At 42.5% G+C, this 22,183-nt stretch overlaps 2 protein-coding genes across 3 annotated transcripts; both read left to right on the top strand.

Annotated features, from left to right (window-relative positions):
• The first annotated feature begins 963 nt into the window (after positions 1-963).
• On the top strand, positions 964-10,928 carry LOC124046850 (voltage-dependent L-type calcium channel subunit beta-3-like). Its single transcript, XM_046367641.1, has 4 exons — positions 964-982; positions 7,542-7,732; positions 10,300-10,492; positions 10,858-10,928. The coding sequence occupies exons 1-4, from the start codon at positions 964-966 to the stop codon at positions 10,926-10,928; spliced, it is 474 nt and encodes a 157-aa protein (XP_046223597.1).
• A 4,312-nt stretch (positions 10,929-15,240) lies between these two features.
• On the top strand, positions 15,241-21,695 carry LOC124045709 (voltage-dependent L-type calcium channel subunit beta-3-like). 2 transcript variants are annotated; one of them, XM_046365251.1, is made up of 7 exons: positions 15,241-15,311; positions 17,494-17,552; positions 17,788-17,888; positions 18,075-18,223; positions 18,409-18,504; positions 18,739-18,909; positions 20,100-21,695. In XM_046365251.1, the coding sequence occupies exons 1-7, from the start codon at positions 15,267-15,269 to the stop codon at positions 20,313-20,315; spliced, it is 837 nt and encodes a 278-aa protein (XP_046221207.1). In that variant the 5' UTR covers positions 15,241-15,266; the 3' UTR covers positions 20,316-21,695. The 2 variants fall into 2 exon arrangements, 1 of the variants encoding a protein (XP_046221207.1); XR_006840890.1 differs by lacking the exons at positions 15,241-15,311; positions 18,739-18,909; positions 20,100-21,695 and having other exon boundaries at positions 17,529-17,552; positions 18,098-18,223; positions 18,385-18,503.
• Positions 21,696-22,183: the final 488 nt, after the last annotated feature.

Here is a 22,183-nt window from a genome sequence, read left to right as displayed (position 1 = left end):
TCTGGGTAGCCTGGCTTATGCACTTCTTACTATCCCCAGCCAAACAACCAATTAAGTGCAGGAAGAAATGAAAACCAAAAGGACTGCAGAACTCACGGGCCTGAGAACCATAGTAGTGTGGGTATTATTTGAGAGAAAGAAAAAATGTTCATGAGAAGAAAACCTTATTTTTATCTTGGCTAAATTTGATCAATCAGTTCAGAGCCAGTGCATATAGTTGGTGGGAGCACTATATCAAATCAAATGTATTGTTCACATACATGTGTTTAGCAGATATTATTGTGGGTGTAGCAAAATAACAAGTAATATCTAACAGTTCCACAACATATACCCAAAATACACTTAATTGTAAGTAAAGAATGGATTAAGAATATATACATATATATCAGAGCGGCATTGGACTAAGATACAGTGGCATAGTACGGAATACAGTATATACATATGAGATGGGTGATGCAATATTTACACACAATTAAAGTGACTAAGATACTGTAGAATAGTATAGAGGACAGTTTATACATATGAGATTACATTATTAAAGTGGCTATTGTTTCATTTCCTTAAAGTGGCCAGTGATTCCAAATCTATATCTATAGGCAGCAGCCTCTGATGTGCTAGAGATGGCTGTTTAGCAGTCTGATAGCCTTGAGATGGAAGCTGTTTTTCAGTCTCTCGGTCCCAGCTTTGATGCACCTGTACTGACCTCGCCTTCTGGATGATAGCAGGGTGAACAGGCAGTGGCTATGTTAATACCAGAGTAAATCACGGTGTGAGTGCATCAAAGTGATCAACAGGTACATGGACAGAATCAACGTAGCCCTGAAATTACCCTGTCAATTTTAAATGAGAATGGTTATATTAGGTATCCACACTTCCATGCTATGAATCCAAATCAAGATATACTGTATATCTTACTATTAAAAGTGTACAACAGACTTGTGCTTGTGCTTTGTAACTGTGCCGATGCCTGAGGTGGAGGAAAGTGAAATGTTAAAAGGCTAAAAGTCAATAGAGCTGTGTTTGCCTTGTGCTCAGCTGACTGATGACTCTGCCTCTGCAGCCAACCTGGTGCATTTGGCAGGTTCACTGTTGCCTGAAGGTAGAACTGAGCAGTGCCTGCCACTTGTTGTGTTACTATTTGACTAGTTCTAAACACTGCAAACTTACCGATAGGGCACACACACTTTATCACAGAAATTACACTCAAACCATCCAATTCACAATGTAGAATTGCTTTTTGGAATAAACAAAAATATGTTTATGTCTGTCTACCTATCTGTGTGTGTGTGTGTGTGTGTGTGTGTGTGTGTGTGTGTGTGTGTGTGTGTGTGTGTGTGTGTGTGTGTGTGTGTGTGTGTGTGTGTGTGTGTGTGTGTGTCAGTATGTCTGTTGGATGGCAGTGGGTGTTGAATGGCCACCAATAGTGCTCATCGTCAGGTGATTGAAAGCTGTGGTGTTTGGTTGTGACAGGCATGACACGCGTGAAACTCAGGAAATGGCCCCGGGGTGTCCATATGTCACCGTACACTGATGTACCCGTCACTGAGATTAAACTGCTGACCATCTCACTCTCTCTCTCTCTCTCTCTCTCCCAATTCAATTTTGTGAAGAGAGCCAAGTTGTTTTGAGTGAAGGAATCTCTATCTTTAATCAAGGTACTGCCACGCTGTTGCACAGCAGGAGGACCTATACTAATCAGAGGCTTCCAACATTAACCCTTCATAGTTAACATTGGGGTCAATGATCAATGCATTTCATGTGAATGTACAAAACGTGACAATTTAATAAACAAATGTCACAGCAAAAATGTTATTATAAATGTTAGATGTTGCTAGAGAAGAATCACAGATACCCAGTCTGCTTAATGCTGCTAGAGGTCGCTGTCGGTCAAAGATGCATTCAAGGATTCCGGTAAATGGTAAGGGACAATTCCACGATAACAGAACGATGCCGAGACACAGATTTTTTCGCTTTAAAATGTATGTCAAACACAAACCAACGATTGCAAAGTTAAACAAATCATACAACTCTAAGCATTTTACAAAAGCACGTTAAGAACTGTGAAGATGAAAAGTTTGGTAACAGAATGACGGTTTGTGCTGGTTGTACTGTCATTCTGTTACCAAACTTTGCATCTTACCCTATCCAGCCCAGTGAGGTGAGCTGGGCACAGTAAAATAGGTGTGGCGCGGCAACATAGGTCCAGGGTTGCTGTCCAAACACCTGTGGTGCTGAAGTCTATATTTTCTTTGCACTGATCATTATATCTCTCATTGTCATCATAATTTCACCTCAGCGTCATAGCCCTCTCCATATCCCACTGAAGTATATTCAAATTGTGCTGGTTGAATTAAACCAAATTTTGTCCATGATGCTGAATGTTTGTGCGGCAGTTGAAGGTCCAATATTTTCACGCTGGCTACTTTAGTATGTCCTAAGTTGTCTATGACTTTTTTACACCTGCAGTCTTTGACATAAAGTCCCAGACAAAAGTTTTGGCACACCTACTCATTCAAGGGTTTTTCTTTATTTTTACTATTTTCTACATTGTAAAATAATAGTGAAGACATCAACTTTATGAAATAACACATATGGAATCATCTAGTAACCAAAAAAAGTGTTAAACAAATCAAAATACATGTTATATTTTATATTCTTGAAAGTAGCCACCCTCTGCCTGCTTTGCACACACTTTTCCAACAGTCTTGAAGGAGTTTCCACATATGCTGAGCACTTGTTGGCAGCTTTTCCTTCACTCTGCTCATGTCACGCCCTGGTCGAAGTATTTTGTGTTTATCTTCATGTATTGGGTCAGGCCAGGGTGTGGCATGGGGTTTTTGTATTGTGGTGTGTTTTGTCTTGGGGTTTTGGTGTGTATGTATTGGGATTGTAGCTATTGGGGTGATCTAGCAAAGTCTATGGCTGTCTGGAGTGGTTCTCAATCAGAGGCAGGTGTTTATCGTTGTCTCTGATTGGGAACCATATTTAGGCAGCCATATTCTTTGAGTTTGTCGTGGGTGATTGTCCTTATTCCTGTCTATGTTAGTTTTCACTAGTATAGGCTGTTTCGGTTTTCTTTACGTTCTTTGTTTTGTTGTGTTTTAGATTCGTGTTTTTTTTTGTTCATTAAACATGGATCGCAATCTACACGCTGCAGTTTGGTCCGACTCTCCTTCACCACACCTAGAAAACCGTTACAGCTCATCCCAAATCATCTCAATTGTGTTGAGGTCAGGTGATTGTGGAGGCCAGGTCATCTGATGTTGCACTCCATCACTTTCCTTCTTGGTCAAATAGCCCTTACACAGCCTGTTGGTGTGTTGGGTCATTGTCCTGTTAAAAAACAAATGATAGTCCCACTAAGCGCAAACCAGATGGGATGGCGTATCGCTGCAGAATGCTGTGGTAGCCATGCTGGTTAAGTGTGCCTTGAATTCTAAATAAATCACTGACAGTGTAACCAGCAAAATACCCCCACACCATCACACCTCCTCTCCGTGCTTCATAGAGGGAACCACACACGCGGAAATCATTTGTTCACCTACTCTTCGTCTCACAAAGACGAGGCGGTTGGAACCAAAAATCTCAAATTTGAACTCATCAGACCAAAGGACAGATTTCCACTGGTCTAATGTCCATTGCTCGTGTTTTTTGGCCGAAGCATGTCTCTTATTATTATTGGTGTTCTTTAGTAGTGGTTTCTTTGCAGCAAATAAGAGCATGAAGGCCTGATTCACGCAGCCTCCTCTGAACAGTTGATGTTGAGGTGTGTCTGTTACTTGAACTCTGTGAAGCATTTATTTGGGCTGCAATTTCTGAGACTAGTAACTCTAATGAACTTATAATCTGCAGCAGAGGTAACTCTGGATCTTCCTTTCCTGTGGCGGTCCTCATGAGTGACAGCTTCAACTTTCAAAGTTCTTAAAACATTTTGGATTGACTGGCCTTCATGTCTTAAAGTAGCGATGGACTGTCATTTCTATTCGCTTTTTTGAGCTGTTCTTGCCATAATATGGACTTGGTCTTTTACTAAATAGGACTATCTTCTGTATACCACCCCTACCTTGTCACAACAAAACCGATTGGCTCAAACACATTAAGAAGGAAAGACATTCCACAAATGAACTTTTAACAAGGTACACCTGTTAATTGAATTGCATTCCAGGTGACTACCTCATGAAGCTGGTTGAGAAAATGCCAAGTGTGTGCAAACTGTCATCAAGGCAAAGGGGGCTACTTTGAAGAATCTCAAATATTAAATATATTTATATTGTTTACCACTTTTTTGGTTACTACATGATTCCATATGTGTTATTTCATAGTTTTGATGTCTTCACAACTATTCTACAAAGTAAAAATAGTACAAATAAAGAAAAACCGTTGAACAAGTAGGCGTGTCCAAACTTTTGACAGGTACTGTATATTTTTGATAATGCATATTCATCAATATACAGTGCCTTGCGAAAGTATTCGGCCCCCTTGAACTTTGCAACCTTTTGCCACATTTCAGGCTTCAAACATAAAGATATAAAACTGTATTTTTTGTGAAGAATCAACAACAAGTGGGACACAATCATGAATTGGAACGACATTTATTGGATATTTCAAACTTTTTTAACAAATCAAAAACTGAAAAATTGGGCGTGCAAAATTATTCAGCCCCCTTAAGTTAATACTTTGTAGCGCCACCTTTTGCTGCGATTACAGCTGTAAGTCGCTTGGGGTATGTCTCTATCAGTTTTGCACATCGAGAGACTGAATTTTTTTCCCATTCCTCCTTGCAAAACAGCTCGAGCTCAGTGAGGTTGGATGGAGAGCATTTGTGAACAGCAGTTTTCAGTTCTTTCCACAGATTCTCGATTGGATTCAGGTCTGGACTTTGACTTGGCCATTCTAACACCTGGATATGTTTATTTTTGAACCATTCCATTGTAGATTTTGCTTTATGTTTTGGATCATTGTCTTGTTGGAAGACAAATCTCCGTCCCAGTCTCAGGTCTTTTGCAGACTCCATCAGGTTTTCTTCCAGAATGGTCCTGTATTTGGCTCCATCCATCTTCCCATCAATTTTAACCATCTTCTCTGTCCCTGCTGAAGAAAAGCAGGCCCAAACCATGATGCTGCCATCACCATGTTTGACAGTGGGGATGGTGTATTCAGGGTGATGAGCTGTGTTGCTTTTACGCCAAAAGGTCGCAAACTTCAAGGGGGCCGAATACTTTCGCAAGGCACTGTATTTATGTAAGATGACAAACTTGTTAAATTTACTCTAACATTTATTATAGAAAATGTGCTACAACTGACCCATTCCATGTTACAACTAACCTCGACTAATAGTTTAGGCCTAGCCTACTCTTAATTCTGCCAATTGTTGGTAGATTAATTGTTATTATGATACATTTTAATACCTCTAACTCATAAAAAGCATGAGTTGGCGCACACCAGGAGAAAATGATTTAGTATAGAGGTGGTGACTAACGGTTAATAAACTGTAAACTATAAAAAACAGAGTGAGTCGCACCATATGTATAACCTCCCAGTAATTTATTGGGTAAAAACACCAACATTTCGGCAACCCTGTGCCTTAGTCAGGGTAATATCATAAATGCTTGAACCAGGTTATGTAGTCATACAGTGCAATTAGTGCAACCAATGACAATAGTGAGGACTTGGCGCCCCCCCTCTGGGTTGGTGCCCCCCCCTTGGGTTGTGCCGTGGTGGAGATCTTTGTGGGCTATACTCGGCCTTGTCTCAGGATGGTAAGTTGGTGGTTGAAGATATCCCTCTAGTGGTGTGGGGGCTGTGCTTTGGCAAAGTGGGTGGGGTTATATCCTTCCTGTTTGGCCCTGTCCGGGGGTATCATCGGATGGGGCCATAGTGTCTCCTGACCCCTCCTGTCTCAGCCTCCAGTATTTATGCTTAAGTAGCTTATGTGTCGGGGGGCTAGGCTCAGTTTGTTATATCTGGAGTGCTTCTCCTGTCTTATACGGTGTCCTGTGTGAATTTAAGTATGCTCTCTCTAATTCTCTCTTTCTCTCGGAGGAGGACCTGAGCCCTAGGACCATGCCTCAGGACTACCTGGCATGATGACTCCTTGCTGTCCCCAGTCCACCTGGCCGTGCTGCTGCTCCAGTTTAAACTGTTCTGCCTGCGGCTATGGAACCCTGACCTGTTCAACGGACGTGCTACCTGTCCCAGACCTGCTGTTTTCAACTCTCTAGAGATAGCAGGAGCGGTAGAGATATTCTCAAGGATCAGCTATGAAAAGCCAACTGACATTTACTCCTGAGGTGCTTACTTGTTGCATCCTTGACAACTACTGTGATTATTATTATTTGACCATGCTGGTCATTTATGAACATTTGAACATCTTGGCCATGTTCTGTTATAATCTCCACCCGGCACAGCCAGAAGAGGATTGGCCACCCTTCATAGCCTGGTTCCTCTCTAGGTTTCTTCCTAGGTTTTGGGAATTGGGAGTTTTTCCTAGCCACTGTGCTTCTACACCTGCATTGCTTGCTGTTTGGGGTTTTAGGCTGGGTTTCTGTACAGCACTTTGATATATCAGCTGATGTAAGAAGGGCTATATAAATACATTTGATTTGATTTGATGATGAAGGCCTGATTCACAGTCTCATCTGAACAGTTGAGGTTGAGATGTGTCTGTTACTTGAACTGTGTGAAGCATTTATTTGGGCTGCAATCTGAGGTGCAGTTAACTCAGTTAACAGCAGAGGTAACTCTGGGTCTTCCTTTCCTATGGCGGTCCTCATGAGAGCCAGTTTAATCATAGCGCTTAATAGTTTTTGCGACTGCACTTGAAGGTTTGACTGATCATCATGTCTTAATCTTAAGGATCCGACCCAAATCTAACTGCCTCTAACTCAGGATCTGAAGCAAGGAAATGCATATTCTTGATAACATTTGAAAAGAAACACTTTGAAGTTTGTGGAAATGTGAAATTAATGTAGGAGAATATAACACATTAGATCTGGTCAAAGATTATACAACGAAAAAACATGCATATTTTTTAAATGCAACAGAAAGGCCATAATGCATTATTCCAGCCCAGGTGCAATTTAGATTTGGGCCACTAGGTGGCAGCAGTGTATGTGCAAAGTTTTAGAGTGATCCAATAACCCATTGTATATCTGTTGTGACTAATTGGTTTATTAATACATTTTCAAGTTCATAATTGTGCACTCTCCTCAAACAATAGCATGGTATTATTTCACTGTAATAGCTACTGTAAATTGGACAGTGCAGTTAGATTTAAAATAATTTAAGCTTTCTGCCCATATCAGATATGTCTATGTCCTGGGAAATGTTCATGTTACTTACAGCCTCATGCTAATCACGTTAGCCTACGTTAGCTTAACCGTCCCGTGGGGGGACACCGATTAATGATGGACTGTTGTTTCTCTTTGAATGAGTAGGTGTGTCCAAACTTTTAACTGGTACTGTATGTCTGTGAAAGAGAAAGGTTGCCTTTGTAAATTATTCTTCAGGCTTTTACCTCACCTCTGACCCCTGTCCTGAAGTCAACCACAACCATGTCTATATTTGTCTCACAACGAATTTACCCTCTCTCCTCTCTACCTCTCCTCTCCCTCTCCAGGCTGATTTGTACACCCGTAGACTGTCGGACTCCGACCTGTCAGCGGAGGAGGACCGCGAGGCGTATCGGCGTGAAGCCGAGCGCCAGGCCCAGCTCCAGCTCGACAGAGCTACGGTGAGTTTTGTTATGACACACACACACACACAAAATATACATACTGCAGGAACGCATATACACACAAACACACTGTTACAGTTGTTTTGGATTGCTTACACACTAAAATTAAAAGTAGTACACTATTAGCAAAACCTTACACTCAAAAGCAAAACATCAGCCCATAGTTGCACAACTATAAGCACATTGTCAACCTCACACTTGTTGCAAAACTCTACACACAGTGATTTGCAAAACACTAAACACACTTAACATACATTACACACAAAAATCTATCATGAAGTCACGTCCTTGCAATACCAAAGCACTGACTGTCAAATTACCACACCGTCCAACCAATTGGTTCAACACAGTCATCAGGTGTGCAAACACTCGTTTGCTTAATTGTAGACACACCAATCAGTTGTATAAGCACTATAAAAAGCAGCAGGTGAGTTCATCGGTCTTCAAGCACAATGGAAAGAGTCAGAGAAAGAGTAAGACGAGGAGGAGGATGAGGATGAGGAGGAGGACGAGGAGGAGAACGAGGACGAGGAGGAAGACGAGGAGAATGAGGAGGACGAGGAGAACGAGGAGGACGAGGAGAACGAGTGAGGAGGAGGACGAGAAGGAGGAGGAATGGGAGGAAGAGGAAGACAAGAAGGTGCTCAAAGAGGACCGAATCTGACAAATGAGATCTACGAGTACAGCCAAATCTACGAGTACAGCCAAATCTAAGCCGATATACAGTGGCAAGTGTGATGAGAACATTTAGACTGGAAAATAGGTATTGGAAAAATATCATCATATCAAAAACATCTGCACGGTTTCAGTAACTGCTTACAGTACTGTATCCTATGCACTATCAGCACTTCTGTTACCTTTTCCTGTGAAATTACTGTACCATTGTATACTGTTTTTTTCTACATAGGATTGAGGGTCAGGGACGACAAGGGCGAAGGCCTCCTATGTTCACAGAACAGCAAGAGAGGGAGATAGTAAACATGGTTTTGGCCAACAATGCTATAACGCTCAAGAAGCTCCAAGCAAACATTGTCAATAACCACGCCATTTTCAACGATATCCATCAGGTCTCAACATCAACACTGGCACGCATCCTTAAAAAAAAACATATTCAAATGAAGCAAATTTATCGAGTGCCTTTCAAGCGCAATTCCGAAATTGTGAAACGACTGCGACATGATTATTCAGAGGTATGTATTCACTTTAGCAGTGTGATCTTCCATACTGTCTCATAATCTTTTACTGTACTGTAATATGTATACTAGATCTACACTGAACTACACAATTTTGCCTGACACTGTTTGTCAGAGAGTTTTACGAATGGATGGAGAGGAGATCCAGCATGAGTTCATTTACGTAGATGAGGCTGGGTTCACCCTGACGAGAACACGAAGGAGGGGAAGAAACATCATTGGCCACAGGGCTATAATCAATGTCCCAGGGCAACGTGGGGGTAATATAACACTCTGTGCAGCCATTACACAGAATGGGGTCCTCCACCGCCATGCCCATATGGGCCCTTACAACACAGCACTCATACTTACATTCTTGGACCAATTGCACAACATAACAGCAGCAAATCAAATCAATCATATTCAATACATTGTTGTCTGGGACAATGTGTCTTTCCACCGCTCTGCTCTGGTTCAGAACTGGTTTCAGCAACATCCACATTTCACCGTCCTATATCTTCCACCATATTCTCCATTCCTCAACCCTATAGAATAGTTTTTCTCGGCATGGCGGTGGAAGGTATATGATCTCCGTCTCCAGGCTGAGGTACCCCTCATCCAAGCCATGGAGGAGGCCTGTGACCAGATGGAGGTAGCAGTAATGCAAGGATGGATTCGTCATTCAAGACGTTTCTTTCCAAGGTGTCTTGCTAATGACAATATTGCCTGCGATGATGATGAAATTCTCTGGCCAGATCCAGCTAGGCGAAGAGACAATGTCTAGTTATTTTTTTATATATTTTTTCAAACTTACAACACGTAAAGTGACGTTTGGTTACAGTATTAGGAATCTCCATGTCAACATTTTGGGCGTGTTGAGAAATAATTGAGTTTCTTCAGTCTCCAACATTGGTCTTGTGTAGTGTTTGGTGAATTTACATTATATTTGTACTTTGTTGATAGTAGCCTACTCTAATCATAGGGAAGTAGAAGTGCTAAAAGTGTTTTATGTTTATCACAGCAGAGTGTAACTCGTGCAAACAGAGTATAGTAATGTGAAACGTGTGTGTTTCATATGGTAATAAAGTGTGTTTTTTAAAGAAGTGTATAGTTTTTACAAGAGTGTTTAATTTTGCAAAGGATCTGTAGTGTTTTGCTAATTGGGTGTGTGGTTGTGCTAATTGGGTGTGTGGTTGTGCTAATTGGGTGTGTGGTTGTGCTAATTGGGTGTGTGGTTGTGCTAATTGTGTGAAGTGTTTTGGAAACACGGCCCGTGTTTTGAAAATCGTGTTTAAGCAATCAAAAAAAACTGTAATACTAATTCATGACCACACACATACTGTATATTATTGACAACACTAATTGAAACATTGTTGTTTGCTGTGTTTGCAGTCTAAACTTATAGCGTTTGCAGTGAAGACCAATGTGAGTTACTATGGAGCTCTAGATGGTGACTGTCCTGTTGAAGGAGCTGCAATCAACTACGAAGCCAAAGACTTCCTGAACATTAAGAAGGTGAGGAACAACACTCCTCAAGATGGAAGAACCCTCCTTTCTCCCAACTTCATCTCACTACTCTTCCTCTCTACCCTCTTCCTCTCACTCCTTTTCCTCTCGCTCCTCTTCATCTCACTCCTTTTCCTCTCTACCCTCTTCCTCTCACTCCTTTTCCATTCTCCCTTCTTCCTCTCACTCCTCTTCCTCTCTCCCTTCTTCCTCTCACTCCTCTTCCTCTCACTCCTCTTCCTTTCTCCCAACATCCTCTCTCCCTTCTTCCTCTCACTCCTCTTCCTCTCTCCCTTCTTCCTCTCACTCCTCTTCCTCTCTACCCTCTTCATCTCACTCCTTTTCCTCTCAACCCTCTTCCTCTCACTCCTTTTCCATTCTCCCCTCATCCTCTCACTCCTCTTCCTCTCTCCCCTTGTCCTCTCACTCCTCTTCTCACTCCAGACATCACCTTCATCCCCAGCCCTCTGCGCCTGGAAGCTATAAGACACAAACACATGCAGAAACAAAGGTGAACCAACACTAACTGAAGTTACATTTTACACAATATTTGCCACACATTTTGTGTTCATACGATGTCCTGATGTTTGTAAGAATTTGTGACATCAAGGGAATATCAGGGGCACAATTTAATATTGTATTGTGTCCTCACACTAACATTGAACTGGCCTTCTTTACACTTAAGCCTTAACACCATAACCATAACAGTAACCTTAAACACCAACTATGACCCAGACTGTAACCCCGGACCTTTGTTCTGATTTGTCTGTTGTCAAAGATTGTCTATTATATTGCCAAGGTAGTCAATTGACTGCTCTAATTATGGAAATACGTGTCCTCAAAGATGAAAGGCAGGCAGGAGGAGGTGAGATCAGGTCAACTCAAATCAAATCGTTTATGAAGCATGTTTTGTCACATGCTTCATAAACAACAGGTGTAGAATAACAGTGAAGTGCTTACAGGCCCCTCCCAACAGTGCTGAGAGACATTTGTTTAATAATAGAAAGATAATAACATGAATAAATACACAATGAGTAATGATAACTTGGCTATATACACAGGGTACCAGTACAGAGTCTATGTCCCTAAACTGGGACATGCTTAACACCCCGGCCATCCTACAATCTAAGCTTGATGCCCTCAATCTTACACAAATTATCAATGAACCAACCAGGTACAACCCCAAATCCGTAAACACGGGCACCCTCATAGATATCATCCTAACCAACCTGCCCTCCAAATACACCTCTGCTGTTTTCAACCAAGATCTCAGTGATCACTGCCTCATTGCCTGCATCCATAAGTCTGTACAGCACTTTGAGATATCAGCTGATGTACAAAGGGCTATATAAATACATTTGATTTGATATGATTATGGGTGTGTGGTTAAACAACCACCCCTCATCAGTGTCAAACGCTCCCTAAAACACTTCAGCGAGCAGGCCTTTCTAATCGACCTAGCCGGGGTATCCTGGAATGATATTGACCTCATTCCGTCAGTAGAGGATGCCTGGTTATTCTTTAAAAGTCCCTTCCTCACCATCTTAAATAAGCAAAAAAATTAAGAACCAGGAACAGATATAAACCTTGGTTCACTCTAGACCTGACTGCCCTTGAACAGCACAAAAACATCCTGTGGCGTACTGCATTAGCATCGAATAGCCCCCATGATATGCAACTTTTCAGGGAAGTTATGAACCAATATACATAGGCAGTTAGGAAAGCTAAGGCTAGCTTTCTCAAACAGAAATTTGCATCCTGTAGCTCAAACTCAAAAAAGTTCTGGGACACTGTAAAGTCCATGGAGAATAAGAGCACCTCCTCCCAACTGCCCACTGCACTGAGGCTAGGAAACACTATCACCACCGATTAATATAATTGAGAATTTCAATAAGCATTTTTCTACGGCTGCCCATGCTTTCCACCTGGCTACCCCTACCCTGGTCAACTGCCCGGCACCCCCCACAGCAACTCGCCAAAGCCTCCCCCATTTCTCCTTCACCCAAATCCAGATAGCTGATGTTCTGAAAGAGCTGCAAAATCTGGACCCCTACAAATCAGCCAGGCTAAATCATCTGGACCCTCTCTTTCTAAAATTATATGCCGATATTGTTGCAGCCCCTATTACTAGCCTGTTCAACCTCTCTTTTGTATCGTCTGAGATTCCCAAAGATTGGAAAGCTGCCGCATCATCCCCCTCTTTTAAGGGGGAGACACTCTAGACCCAAACTGCTACAGACCTATATCTATCCTACCCTGCCTTTCTAAGGTGTTCGAAAGCCAAGTTAACAAACAGATCACCGACCATTTCGAATCCCACCATACCTTCTCCGCTACGCAATCTGGTTTCAGAGCTGGTCATGGGTGCACCTCAGCCACACTCAAGGTCCTAAACGATATCATAACCGCAATCAATAAGAGATATTACTGTGCAGCCGTCTTCATCGACCTGGCCAAGGCTTTTGACTCTGTCAATCACCACATTCTTATCGGCAGACTAAACAGCCTTGGTTTCTCAAATGACTGCCTCCCCTGGTTCACCAACTACTTCTCTGATAAAGTTCAATGTGTCAAATCGGAGGGCCTGTTGTCTGGACCTCTGGCAGTCTCTATGGGGGTGCCACAGGGTTCAATTCTCGGGCCGACTCTCTTCTCTGTATACATCAATGATGTCGCTCTTGCTGCAGGTTATTCTCTGATCCACCTCTACGCAGACGACACCATTCTGTATACTTCTGGCCCTTTGGACACTGTGTTAACTAACCTCCAGACGAGCTTCAATGCCACACAACTCTACTTCCATTGCCTCCAACTGCTCTTAAATGCAAGTAAAACTAAATGCATGTTCTTCCACCGATCGCTGCCCGCACCTGCTCGCCCGTCCAACATCACTATTCTGGACGGTTCTGACTGAGAATATGTGGACAACTACAAATACCTAGGTGTCTGGTTAGACTGTAAACTCTCCTTCCAGACTCACATTAAGCATCTCCAATCCAAAATTAAATCTAGAATCGGCTTCCTATTTCGCAAACAAAGTATCCTTCACTCATGTTGCCAAACATATCCTCATAAAACTGACCATCCTACCGATCCTCGACTTCGGCGATGTCATTTACAAAATAGCCTCCAACACTCTACTCAACAAATTCGATGCAGTCTATCACAGTGCCATCCGTTTAGTCACCAAAGCCCCATACACTACTCACCATTGCGACCTGTATGCTCTCGTTGGCTGGCCCTCGCTTCATACTCGTCGTCAAACCCACTGGCTCCAGGTCATCTACAAGTCTCTGCAAGGTAAATCCCCGCCTTATCTCAGCTCACTGGTCATCATAGCAGCACACACCCGCAGCACGCGCTCCAGCAGGTACTGTATATCTCACTAGTCACCCCCAAAGCCAATTCCTCTTTGGCCGCCTTTCCTTCCAGTTCTCTGCTGTCAATGACTGGAACTAACTGCAAAAATCACTGAAGCTGGAGACTCATGTCTCCCTCACTAGCTTTAAGCACCAGCTGTCAGAGCAGCTCACAGATCACTGCACCTGTACATAGCCCATCTGTATTATAGCCCATCCAACTACCTCATCCCCATACTGTATTTATTTATTTATCTTACTCACCCCAGTATCTTTACTTGCACATTCATCTTCTGCACATCTATCACTCCAGTGTTTAATTGCTAAATTGTAATTACTTCGCCACCATGGCCTATTTATTGCCTTACCTCCCTTATCTTACCTCATTTGCACAAACTGTATATAGACTTTTTCTACTGTATTATTGACTTTATGTTTGTTTGTTTGTTCCTTGTGTAACTCTGCGTTGTTGTATGTGTCGAACTGCTTTGCTTTATTCTTGGCCAGGTCGCAGTTGTAAATGAGAACTTGTTCTCAACTAGCCTACCTGGTTAAATAAAGGTAAAATAAAAAAATGTGCAGGTGTATGAAGTAATTGAGGTAGATATGGACATATAGTTAGGGGTATTGTGACAACATGATAGATATTAAGCAGCAGCAGCAGCGTATGTGATGAGTCAAAAGACTGCAAAGGGGGGGTCAATGTAGATAGTCCGGGTAGGTATTTGGTTAACTATTTAGCAGTCTTATGGCTTGGGGGTAGATGCTCTTCAGTGTCTTGTTGGTTTCAGACTTGGTGCATTGTTACCGCTTGCCATGTGGTAGCAGAGAGAACCAATTTTGTGAGAGAGAACCAATGACAATTTTGACCCGAGTGTCTACTTATATCAATGCGTTCGTTACAACGTAAACATTACAAAACTTCTGTTAAATCAAATAAGCAATTACATTTTTTGTTGACCATTTTTCAACACTCTCATTGATCTCCATACAAAAATGCCTTACTTCATGGGCTTACTATATTCGTGGACAGATTTTGGGCAGAGTAAATAACACCTCTCGCTTCACCTCTTCCTCTGCTGTTGTGCAGGAAAACAGTGCGTAACTCTCTGTCTAGCCTGGGTGACATGGTCTCAGGGAGCTGAAAGACCGCGTCGCCATCAGGTGGTAAGTATAAGAATTACAACATCAGACCTTTTCCTCATGAATAATACTGTATTTCACCTCAATCTTGATCTTTCTCCTCACTCACTGATATAATGTCTAACGTGACTGATTGTACTTCTTTTGTTTTCAAAAGACAAACAGAAGCAAAATCAGGTAGGTTTTTAATCATGTAGTTTTCTCTGATACAAGCATGAACCTATTTTACAGGGTGCCATTTTTCACCAATTATAGGAAACTTCTAGCTTTGTTTAACACTCTCTCTTTCTCTTTGTATCTCGCTCTTCTGTCATAAAAGAACACCTTCCTCCATATGACGTCGTCCCATCTATGAGGCCAGTGGTCTTAGTAGGACCGTCCCTGAAGGACTATGAGGTAAACGTCTCTCTCTCTCTCTCTCTCTGTCTCCCTTCCAGTAAGGCTTAAAACAGTTTCTCTACCAGGAGCAGGCAAGCTATGTGTCTTCTTCCTTGGGGGACCGAAATACGCCGGAGATTTGACAAACTGGGTGTCAGTTCAGCTAACCATCTGAGGTAACGGTTGGTTGAGAAACACTTTCCTAGAACCAGTTAAGCGTAACCTCGAGTCTGGTCCAACTAGTGATATGGATTAACATTCTCATTTCTCTCTCTGCTCCACAGCTGAATAATATCTCATTCAGACAGTGGAATTAACACCAAGTATGGCTAATTCATTGATCTACAGTTGAAGTTGGAAGTTTACATACACCTTAGCCAAATACATTTAAACTCAGTTTTTCACAATTCCTGACATTTAATCCTAGTAAAAATTCCCTGTTTAAGGTCAGTTAAGATCACCACTTTATTTTAAGAATGTGAAATGTCAGAATAATAGTAGAGTGATTTATTTCAGCTTTTATTTCTTTCATCACATTCCCAGTGGGTCAGAAGTTTTCATACACTCAATTAGTATTTGGTAGCATTGCCTTTAAATTGTTTAACTTGGGTCAAACGTTTTGGGTAGCCTTCCACAAGCTTCCCACAATAAGTTGGGTGAATTTTGTCCCATTCCTCCTGACAGAGTTGGTGTAACTGAGTCAGGTTTGTAGGCCTCCTTGGTCGCACATGTTTTTTCAGTTCTGCCCACAAATGTTCTATAGGATTGAGGTCAGGGCTTTGTGAGGGTCACTCAAATACCTTGACTTTGTTGGCCTTAAGCCATTTTGCCGCAACTTTGGAAGTATGCTTGGGGACATTGTCCATTTGGAAGACCCATTTGCGACCAAGCTTTAACTGATGTCTTGAGATGTTGCTTCAATATATCCACATAATTTCACTTCCTAATGATGACATTTATTTTGCGAAGTGCACCAGTCCCTCCTGCAGCAAAGCACTCCCACAACATATTGCTGACACCCCCGTGCCTCACAGTTGAGATGGAATTATTTGGCTTGCAAGCATCCCCCTTTTCCTCCAAACATAACGATGGTCATTATGGCCAAACAGTTCTATTTTTGTTTCATCTGACCAGCGGACATTTCTCCAAAAAGTATGATTTTTGTCCCCATGTGCAGTTGTAAACCATAGTCTGGCTTTTTTATGGAGGCTTTGGAGCAGTGGCTTCTTCCCTGCAGAGCGGCCTTTCAGGTTATGTCGATATAGGACTCGTTTTACTGTGGATATAGATACTTTTGTACCTGTTTCCTCCAGCATATTCACAAGGTCTTTTGCTGTTGTTCTGGGATTGATTTACACTTTTCGCACCAAAGTACGTTAACCTCTAGGAGACAGAACGCGTCTCCTTCCTGAGCGGTATGACGTCTGCATGGTCCCATGGTGTTTATACTTGCGTACTAGTGTTTGTACAGATGGACGTGGTACCTTCAGGCATTTGGAAATTGCTCCCAACGATGAACCAGACTTGTGGAGGTCTACAATTTTCTTTCTGAGGTCTTGGCTGATTTCTCTTGATTTTCCCATGATGTCAAGCAAAGAGGTACTGAGTTTGAAGGTAGACCTTGAAATACATCCACAGGTACACCTCCAATTGACTCAAACGATGTAAATTAGCCTACCAGAAGCTTCTAAAGCCATGACATAATTTTCTGGAATTTTCCAAGCTGTTTAAAGGCACAGTCAACTTAGTGTATGTAAACTTCTGACCCACTGGAATTGTGATACAGTGTATTATAAGTGAAATAATCTGTCTGTAAACAATTGTTGGAAAAATTACTTGTGTCATGCACAAAGTAGATGTGCTAACCACCTTGCCAAAACTATAGTTTGTTAACAAGAAATTTGTGGAGTGGTTGAAAAATGAGTTTTAATGACTCCAACCTAAGTGAATGTAAACTTCCAACTTCAACTGTTGATGTTTATTTGATCTGGGGTTCAAATTCAATGGATTTCAAAGTATACTTCTTTAGGGAAGAGGATTTCTCACATACTCTACACATTTTGCCAAAGGTGCATGGTGAAGCTGGATGCTTAGACTTAGAGATACTGGAGTAAAGTTGTATGTTTTATACCCTGATGCTTAGCTAGTTTCTTCGAAAATGATATGTGTGCATCCAAGATCTTTCTCTACCCTCTCTCAGGTGACAGATATGAAGCAGAAAGCTCTGTTTGATTTCCTGAAACACAGGTTTGATGGAAGGTTAGTATAGACAGGCATCATAATTAACCTACAGTTGCAGATTAATGTAGTTAATTGTTTACTTCTCTATTGTATGCACATCTATGACACAAGTTTTCTTTTGTTTGCTTTCTCTCTGTTTGGTCCCTTTCTGAATAACCATCACATTCACCACTGTGGTATTCTATCTGTAGTGTGTATTTGCAACGTAATTGTGTTATTTGTGTTTATCATGTTTTGTTTTGGACACCTGCAGAATCTCCAGTACACGCATCACGGCAGACCTTTCTCTAGCTAAGAGATCTGTCCTCAACAAGAGGCCCATCATGGAGAGATCCAATACTCGCCCCAGCCTGGGTGAGTACACACACACACACACACACACACACACACACACACACACACACACACACACACACACACACACACACACACACACACACACACACACACACACACACACAAAAATTTGCTCATGTTGACACTATTACGAAATGTGTTAAGCGGCCAGAGTGCATGAATAGATCTCATGGTCAGGTACAGTAATGTATCTCTCTCCCCTACAGGTATTTGAGATGGCCAAAACCCTCCAGTTGGTGGTCCTGGATGCAGACACCATCAACCATTTGGCCCAGCTAGCCAAGACTTCCCTGGCCCCCATCTTTGTCTACATCAAAGTTTCCTCACCAAAGGTGAGACACAATCAGGCACCTAATACATGTCTTGCAGATGTAGTGTAAGTGGGCCTCATTGAGGATATATGATGATATCTTTTCATCTTTCCAATTTCTCTTCTTTATTAAGCCTTTATGAATCCTTCTTTATAAAGCTACCTTCTCCCTCTATCTCCCAGGCTCTCCTCCCCACTCTCTCCCAGGTGCTCCAGAGGCTGGTCAAGTCCCGGGGGAAGTCTCAGAGCAAACATCTGAACGTGCAGATGATGGCTGGGGACAAGCTGTCTCAATGCCCCACTGTACGCGGACACATTTCACATTTCAGTCAATTATCAGACGCTCATATCCAGAGCAAGTTACAGAAGCAATTAGGGTTAAGTGCCTTGCTCAAGGGGCACATCGACAGGTTTTAAATTTTTGGTTACTGGCCCAACACTCTTAACCGCTAGGCTACCTGCTTCCCCATCATACAGTACTATTCACAATTACAACCCAACCAGCTGTCTGATTACCCTCCCACTGTTCCCTCATAGGATATTTTTGATATAATTCTGGATGAGAACCAATTGGAGGATGCATGTGAGCACTTGGCTGAATACTTAGAAGTCTACTGGCATGCCACTCATCTTCCCGGCACCACCCCTATCAAAGGGCTATTGGAGCAGAACATCATGATCCCTCCTTCAGCCATCTCTAGCCTACAGGTGAGGTGCTTTCATATGGATGGAGGAGGGAAGGTGGAGAGGAACAGAGATAGTTGGAGAAGGGAGAATGGAAAGAGGACAGATTATGGGAAGGGTTTCTTTATTATGGGAGGGGAGGTCTTTATGTGGTTGTTGTGTTGCAGCTCTTACAGTACTATGCCAGATTCCTCCTCTCCCCTCCCTCTCTCACGTCTGTCTGTCCACCCGTCTTCTCACTCATCCCTGCTTAACGTTTTTGCAGTTTTCTGTAACACAGGAATTCATTCAATGAGCGCTTACCAAACGGGTGAGTTGGAGGGTTTCTGTATGTGCATTACTTCTCCACCCAAGTAACCCCTGCCCCCCTTAACCACCTCACCACACCACCCTACACCAACCACACTTGGTGGAATAAGATCAACCAATGTGTCTTGTTTCCATTTCACACAATAAACTCCCCTCCACACACAAAAGTCACTAATACCTACAGTATGTAGACTCCGTCTCATCTCTTATCCACCTGCCACCTCTAAGCCCCTGCATATTTGATTGACACTGTGCTACAAGCTTCAAGGATTCTATGATGAATTCCATAAAGCAGCCACATGCTAAATCAAACAAAGTGTAGTAATAAGAATGTCATAAGGTCTGTTAAATGGCATATACGTTATAATGCACACAGTGGACATATTAGATATCTGCTGTAAACAAATGGACCTGTTCCATGACCAGACTCATGCGTTTTTAATGGCACACCCTCTCACGCTGGCACGGAATGCTACCTGAATGAAACCTTTGGCTTGCGTAAAGAAAAATAGAAGTACGACGAAACAGCTCATTAAAAAAAAAAAATTGCTGAGAATGCTCCAGTTAAAAGTATATTGTTAAGAGGTGTGCTCACCGTGATTGGTTGAAAACATAAAAACATGTAAATGTAAAACATGCCACTAATTTAAGATGAACACTGTAATACTATGTAATTATTGTAACTGTTCCACAGTCATTTGTGGTATTTCCTTTCTGTAGAGTATCATCATCTGTCTGTTAGTCTTATGTGTGCTGTGTGCCCACCAGTTGTAGCTTCAGCCATTTGTCTTTGGTATGATGAGGATAGTAATAGACGAGTAGGCTACTTTTGGAAGCTGTCTCGGATACTGTGATGGAGCTCTTATTTAATCGCGCCCCCCTCTCTCTCCAACAACAAACCCCAGACCCAGAATAAAAACCAGCCCCCAATGCAGCATGCTGGTGTGGGGGTGCAGGGTGAGGAGGAGGAGATAAGGGAGGAGGCCCACACCCCCCTGGAGCAGGACAGCCTGATGCTGTCTGACGACGGGAGTGACACCCTGTCCTGCGGCCTAAGGGGGGCCCACGTCTCTGGGAGGGCAAGGAGGATGAGGAGGAGGAAGAGCTGGTGGAGGAATTAGAAGAGGAGCTAGATGAGGAGAAGAAGAATGAGTTAGAGTCTCCCTGCCATGCCCAAACTTACAGGGACAGGTACCCCCCTCACCGCGGGCACCCCGGGGGCGTCCACAGTGCCAACGGGCATGAGTCACAGGACAGGCTGCTCCAGCATGATGACCAGCAGGGGCACAACCAGCGCAACAATCGCCAACGCAGCCGTCCCTGGCCCAGAAACAACCACTGACATATCTAATGTACCCCTGGTCCCAGGCAACTACTGACATCTCTAATGTACCCCTGGTCCCAGGCAACTACTGACATCTCTAATGTACCCCTAGTCCCAGACAACTACTGACATCTCTAATGTACCCCTGGTCCCAGACAACTACTGACATCTCTAATGTACCCCTGGTCCCAGACAACTACTGACATCTCTAATGTACCCCTGGTCCCAGGCAACTACTGACATCTCTAATGTACCCCTGGTCCCAGACAACTACTGACATCTCTAATGTACCCCTGGTCCCAGACAACTACTGACATCTCTAATGTACCCCTGGTCCCAGACAACTACTGACATCTCTAATGTACCCCTGGTCCCAGACAACTACTGACATCTTTAATGTACCCCTGGCCCAGAGACAACTACTGACATATCTAATGTACCCCTGGTCCAGAATACCACTAGCCTTACCCAAACTACAAGGCTATATAAGATACAATAATATACACAACTTTGGCCACAAGACACACACATGTGCTCCATGTCTCCCACCACTCACCCCTCACTCCAACTACTGAAAACAATTACTGCTATGCACATTGCCACCTTCTACAATCACACACTTACAGGATTCTGGTTTCACTAATTCTGATTAGCTGGGGTCATGTTAATCAGATAAAAGACTATACGTCAACAGGTCTACTCACCTCTACAATGGAAAGCTAGTAGCAGGCTATAACTCCTGGCTGTAGGTCAAGTCAAACCTTAAGCTGCTTCACGCAAGGTTTCTCTATTGTAGGGCAACAGATTTACTGGCCTTCAACCCCTAAGACATTTGTGTCTTTATTATTGCATTTATGCATATGATTACTTTAGGACTATTTGCACATTATGGTCAGAGCAAGAACCATAGGCTCTTTCTGGATCAACACAAGTAGGAATGTCTACTTCTTAGTAACCTGCAATGGGAAATATTAATGCATCGGAATGTAATGTATATATTGAAGGGGCATGTGGTTATAATAAGTATTATTTATATTTTATTTAGTTTATTTAGATTTGTCAGTGTGTGGACTTGTTCTTCATTTCAGAGAAATGTTTTTAGTCCAGATTGTTTTGACTGAGAATATGTTTTTTTGGAGAGGCACAGGTATGCAGGCATATGGTTATACAGTATATAAAGTATCAGTCAAAAGTTTGGACACACCTACTCATTCAAGGGTTTTTCTTTATTTTTGCTATTTTCTACATTGTAGAATAATAGTGAAGACATCAACACTATGAAATGACACATATGGATTAATATAGTAACCAAAAAAGTGTTAAACAAATCAAATCAAATGTATTTATATAGCCCTTCTTACATCAGCTGATATCTCAAAGTGCTGTACAGAAACCCAGCCTAAAACCCCAAACAGCAAGCAATGCAGGTGTAGAAGCACGGTGGCTAGGAAAAACTCCCTCGAAAGGCCAAAACCTAGGAAGAAACCTAGAGAGGAACCAGGCTATGAGGGGTGGCCTGTCCTCTTCTGGCTGTGCCGGGTGGAGATTATAACAGAACATGGCCAAGATGTTCAAATGTTAGTAAATGACCAGCATGGTCAAATAATAATAATCACAGTAGTTGTCGAGGGTGCAGCAAGTCAGCACCTCAGGAGTAAATGTCAG

Source organism: Oncorhynchus gorbuscha, linkage group LG10, assembly GCF_021184085.1.
Source record: "Oncorhynchus gorbuscha isolate QuinsamMale2020 ecotype Even-year linkage group LG10, OgorEven_v1.0, whole genome shotgun sequence".
Lineage (NCBI taxonomy): Eukaryota > Metazoa > Chordata > Actinopteri > Salmoniformes > Salmonidae > Oncorhynchus > Oncorhynchus gorbuscha.
Note: the sequence above shows the minus strand (reverse complement) of the source record. Positions and strands in the feature narration are given on the sequence as shown.